Source organism: Humulus lupulus, chromosome X (genome assembly GCF_963169125.1).
Source record: "Humulus lupulus chromosome X, drHumLupu1.1, whole genome shotgun sequence".
NCBI lineage: Eukaryota > Viridiplantae > Streptophyta > Magnoliopsida > Rosales > Cannabaceae > Humulus > Humulus lupulus.
This window is the reverse complement of record NC_084802.1, coordinates 142,758,225-142,763,204: the sequence shown is the minus strand read 5'-3', so window position 1 is coordinate 142,763,204 and position 4,980 is coordinate 142,758,225. Positions and strand designations below refer to the sequence as shown.

The following is a 4,980-nucleotide window of genomic DNA, read 5'->3' as shown; positions in this document are numbered from 1 at the left end:
TGCAAAATAGTAGTATTAAGTGGATTGGTTGAATAATTTTGAGATTTGGGGTATAATTTGAGGTTTAGGGGGAAATTAGGCTAAATGACCAAAATACCCTTGGGGGTTAATTGGAAGGTTATTTAAGGTAGGGAAAATGGTCATTTGACCACTAGTATAGGCAAGATGGGAACTAAGTGTTGAGCACTTTGATTCTCACATTCAACTTTTTTTTCTCTTCTCTAGTTTCCTCTCAATTTTCCAAGCACCCAAGAGCTTCAAAGTGACAAACTCTTGAAGATTTATGAGGTTTCTAGAGGCTCTTAGAGTTGATTGGAGGATAGAACTGCTAAGGAGATCATCCATAAGCTCGGAGTTCGAAATTTTGCAGCTTAGGTAAGGATCATTTAAGCTTCTTTGTAGTACTCATGTTCTTGAAGAAAATAGTTGAGGTTAGCTTAATTTTTTGAAATCCTTGGTGTTTCTAGGGAGCTAGGTTTGTGTTGATGGTGGTTAGGTGCTAGCAATCTCTGCTGAAGCTTGGAATTGAGCTTTAAACTCTAAATTGGACTTGAATTTTTGGATTTTTGGATAAGTTTTCAAAGGTTAAGCTCAAATGGTAAATTTTGGCATTTTTGTGTTTTTGATGTTTTATGGATGGTTTGATGATGTCTTGGAGTTCTGGTATTGGTCTATGGTTATTTTGGGTACATTGGGTTGGAGAAAACCCAGTTTTTAGGTTGAATTGGCTGGGTTTGAGGTGCTAGAATAGCAGTGGTTCAAAATGGGGAAGAACACTTAAGTTCTAGGCTCGTTTTGTGTTTCTGGTGACCTAGCACGACCGCACTACTGTCCCAGAAACTAGGAAATTTTTAAGCCAATTTGGGGTTGATAACTCTACAAAATAGAGTTATTTTACCACTATTTATAAGCTAATTAGTGTTAAGTTATTAATTTTTTTATTATTTTATTAAGTTTTTATATAATTTTGAATTTTTTTAGGTTTATTTTAATTTTATAGATTTTTGTGTATTTTTATAGTTATATTATTGTAAAATGTTGTAGCTTAATTAATTGAATTATTGAGTTTAGTTAGAAGAAAAAAATTCACTTTTGTTGATCTTTAATGTTAAATTAAATTAAGTTTTAATTAATATTTTCAATGAATTAATATGATTTATTTTATAATTGAAAAATGTAGCGACCCAAAATCGCTAATAAGGCTTAAGTGTCTTGATTAGTGTGCCAGGAGGGCATAATTGGTATCTATGTGAATGAATGATTAAATGCATGATTTAATGAGTATATGGATATGATTTGTAACGCCCTGGATACAAGACCGCTACACTGTGTACTTATAAAGGTGCAGGACTTGCTAATCAAGTCTTTTAGTTAAAAATGTGTCACTGAAACCATTAATGTGCTAGGGTTAAAATATTTTGGTCTCAAAAGATACATTTCATATAACTAAACATTTTTACACATGGGATCCCAAAAGGAACAGCGTTTAAAAGTCAGTTTACAAAATTTCCAGAGTACAAACAACCACTAGCCACTCTAAGGGTCGCAGCTCACATCAGCTTCGGAGGGTCGCAGCTCACCAAGAACTATGTCGCGGCCCGCCCCCTTTGAACCCAGAAAGACCACCATATTTTACTCCCAAACCTCACTCAAAACCATCCCAATTCCACAACTCAATTATCACAAAACTTCTAACATGATTCCAGCAACATAATCCAGCGAAAACCTAGCCTAGAAACTCATCAAAATCCCATTTCAATCTCTGAAACACAAAAGCTCAAGAATACTAAAACCATCCAAGAAAACACCAGAATTCAAATATTAAATCATAAATTCGAGCTTACCTTCACTACAGAATCAATTCTCTAAGCAATTTCTGAGCTAACTCCCAAGCTCCTAGCTTCAATTCAATCTTCAATTTCAAAACCCAAAAACCTCTTAGAACTCAATCAAAACCACGTAATTTAAACAACAAAAAGTGTGATTCAATTCTTACCTCAGTCCTGGTTGAATCCCTTAGCTAAAACTGAGCTAATCCCTCAAAACTTCAGCTCAAATCACAGAGTTTCCAGCTGAATTTTCCTTAGGTTCTAGTGGTTTCCTTTGAGAGAGAAAGACAAGAGGAGGGAAGGTCAGTTCCTAATGTTCCACCGAATTCTGTGTTTTACTTAGTCTATTCTTAGGCAATTAAGTCAATCCCGAGGCTCGGGGTACCGGAAACGTCCCCGAGGGCAACAAAAGAATCTAAGGGTAAACTGAATGGACAACTTTGTATCAGATTTTTGGAAGGCGGAATAAGGATTGGTTAACACCTTATGATATAGAATTTCGTGTGTAACAAATGGTTACAAAAGGGTAGTGAGAAGGGACTTGACTTTATGTAAAAACATGAAACTGTGAGCGGCACATCAAGTTTGGGACACGCCCAAATATAGATTGAAGAGATGATAGTTTGAGCCTTGCAGTAGGTGAAAGAAATAGAAACATGGTCGGTGTACAGAGAATACTCAGTTGACAATGAAGGTAAACCGTAAGAGATTTGAGTGCTTGGTTGTTTGTAAAGGAATAATCCTGAGATCAGGGTCCGGTGAGACTTACTGGGAAAAAAATTAATTTGGAATTCGATCTCTTACTAGGGATGGTCTGTGTCAGATAGACAAGACGCTACAGGTTACAGCAAGGTCAGATACAATAACAATGGGGATTGGTATGGTGCTAGTGATGGACTGTGGATAGGTATATGTCTCGATGGGCAATGAAATTCAGGAAGATGATTTTATGAGAATGGTTAAGAAACCTACCATTGTGATATGAGTTAAGAAATAAAGATCGGGTGAGTGACCCAATGGAACTCGATGTTAAGGTGAAGATCCTAAAGGTAACACTTGTGTTTTCTTAGGTGATTTACTATATGAACGAGCAAGAAGACATTGAACTAGCTCCTATTGACCCTGAGATTGAAAGAACAATTAGAAGAAGACTAAGGGAACAACGGGCTCAAAATCGCCTTAATATGGCTGAAGAGGTTGAAGGAGTTGAGGGTGCTAATAATGTCACTAATACAATTGCTATGGCTGATGATAGAGAGAGAGCCACAAGGGAGTATGCTGCCCCCATGTTTAATGAGCTCAATCCGGGCATTGTTAGGCCTAAAATTCAAGCACCCCAATTTGAGTTAAAGCCCGTTATGTTCCAAATGTTGCAAACAGTGGGTCAATTTAGTGGGCTGCCTACTAAGGATCCTCATCTTCATCTTCGTTCATTTTTGGAGGTGAGTGATTCTTTCAAGCTACAAGGAGTGAGTGACGAGGCCCTATGATTGAAATTGTTCTCTTTCTCTTTGAGGGATTGAGCTAGAGCTTGGCTCAACACCCTTCCTCCCGACTCGGTGACAACATGGAATGAGTTGGCTGAAAAATTCTTGATAAAGTACTTCCCTCCTACCAAAAATGCCAAGTTTCGCAATGAAATTATGTCATTTCAGCAGTTGGAAGATGAATCATTTTGTGAAGCTTGGGAGAGATTCAAGGAGTTATTGAGGAAGTGTCCACACCATGGGATCCCGCATTGTATACAAATGGAAACTTTCTACAATGGGCTCAATTCTTCCACTCGTATGGTGTTAGATGCTTCAGCTAATGGGGTTATTCTCTCTAAGTCCTACAATGAAGCCTATGAGATTTTGGAGAGGATAGCTAGCAACAATTACCAATGGTCCAATGTTAGAGCCCCAACAAGTCAAAAAGTGGCTGGTATACTTGAAGTGGATGCATTGACAGCTTTGACCCCTCAAGTTTCTTCAATGACTAACCTTCTCAAGAACATGAGTTTGCGGGGAATGGTACAATCAGCTGCTAAAAATGCCAACTGAAATAACCCATATTCAAACTCTTATAATCCGGGGTGGAAGCAGCATCCAAACTTCTCATTGGGGGGGGGGGGGGGGGGGGCAAGGAGCTAGTTCAAGCGGAGCACCAATGCAAAACAAGCCTACATATCCACCGGGGTTTTCTCAACAACAACAAAGAGCTCAACCACCTCCTCCTCAAGTGTCTCAATCAAGCTCTTTGGAGAGTTTAATGAAAGAATATATGGCCAAGAATGATGTTGTGATTCAGAGTCAAGAAACATCCTTGAGGAATCTAGAAACTCTATTGGGGCAGCTTGCTAATGAGCTAAGGAATAGACAACAAGGCACCTTGCCTAGTGATACAAAAAATCCAAGGAAAGATGGCAAGGAGCATTGCAAGGCGGTTACCTTGAGGAGTGGTAAAAATCTGGAATTGGCTGAGGATAATTGTACTAGAAATAGGGAGGCCACTTCAATCCAAAGTAGTGTGGACAAAGGAGACAAAGCTGTGAAATCAAAAAATTTAAATGCTGATCCTGAAACAATTGCTGCAGCAATTCCTATGCAAAATGCTATAGGAAAGCTTATAAGCAAGCCACCTCCACCATTTCCTCAGCGCTTTCAAAAGCAGCAATAAGATGGTCAATTCAGGAGATTTTTAGATGTTTTGAAACAACTTCACATCAATATACCGTTGGTGGAAGCTTTGGAGAAAATGCCCAACTATGTGAAGTTTTTTAAGGATATTTTAACTAAAAAGAGGAGGCTTGGTGAATTTGAAATGGTGGCGTTGACTGAAGGGTGTAGTGCTATATTGAAGAGTAAAATTCCTCCTAAATTGAAGGATCCGGGCAGCTTCACAATTCCTTGTTCTATTGGTGGTAGAGATGTTGGTAGAGCACTTTGTGACTTGGGGGATAGTATCAATTTGATGCCCATGTCAATTTTCAAGAAGTTGGGGATTGGAGAAGCAAGACCAACCACATTCACTTTGCAATTAACGGATCATTCTATGGCACACCCGGAAGGAAAAATTGAAGATGTACTTGTGCAAGTTGATAAATTCATTTTTTTGGCTAATTTCATCATCCTTGATTATGAAGCGAATAGAGATGTTCCAATTATCTTAG

The 4,980-nt window shown here is 38.4% G+C and overlaps 1 protein-coding gene and 1 non-coding gene across 2 annotated transcripts; one reads left to right on the top strand and one right to left on the bottom strand.

Moving 5' to 3' along the window:
* Positions 1-3,454: 3,454 nt before the first annotated feature.
* On the bottom strand, positions 3,455-3,561 carry LOC133807848 (small nucleolar RNA R71). Its single transcript, XR_009879736.1, has one exon. It is a non-coding gene; the product is annotated as a small nucleolar RNA R71 (small nucleolar RNA).
* Positions 3,562-4,565: 1,004 nt separating this feature from the next.
* Positions 4,566-4,980, top strand: LOC133806333 (uncharacterized). Its single transcript, XM_062244448.1, has 2 exons — positions 4,566-4,892; positions 4,954-4,980. The coding sequence occupies exons 1-2, from the start codon at positions 4,566-4,568 to the stop codon at positions 4,978-4,980; spliced, it is 354 nt and encodes a 117-aa protein (XP_062100432.1).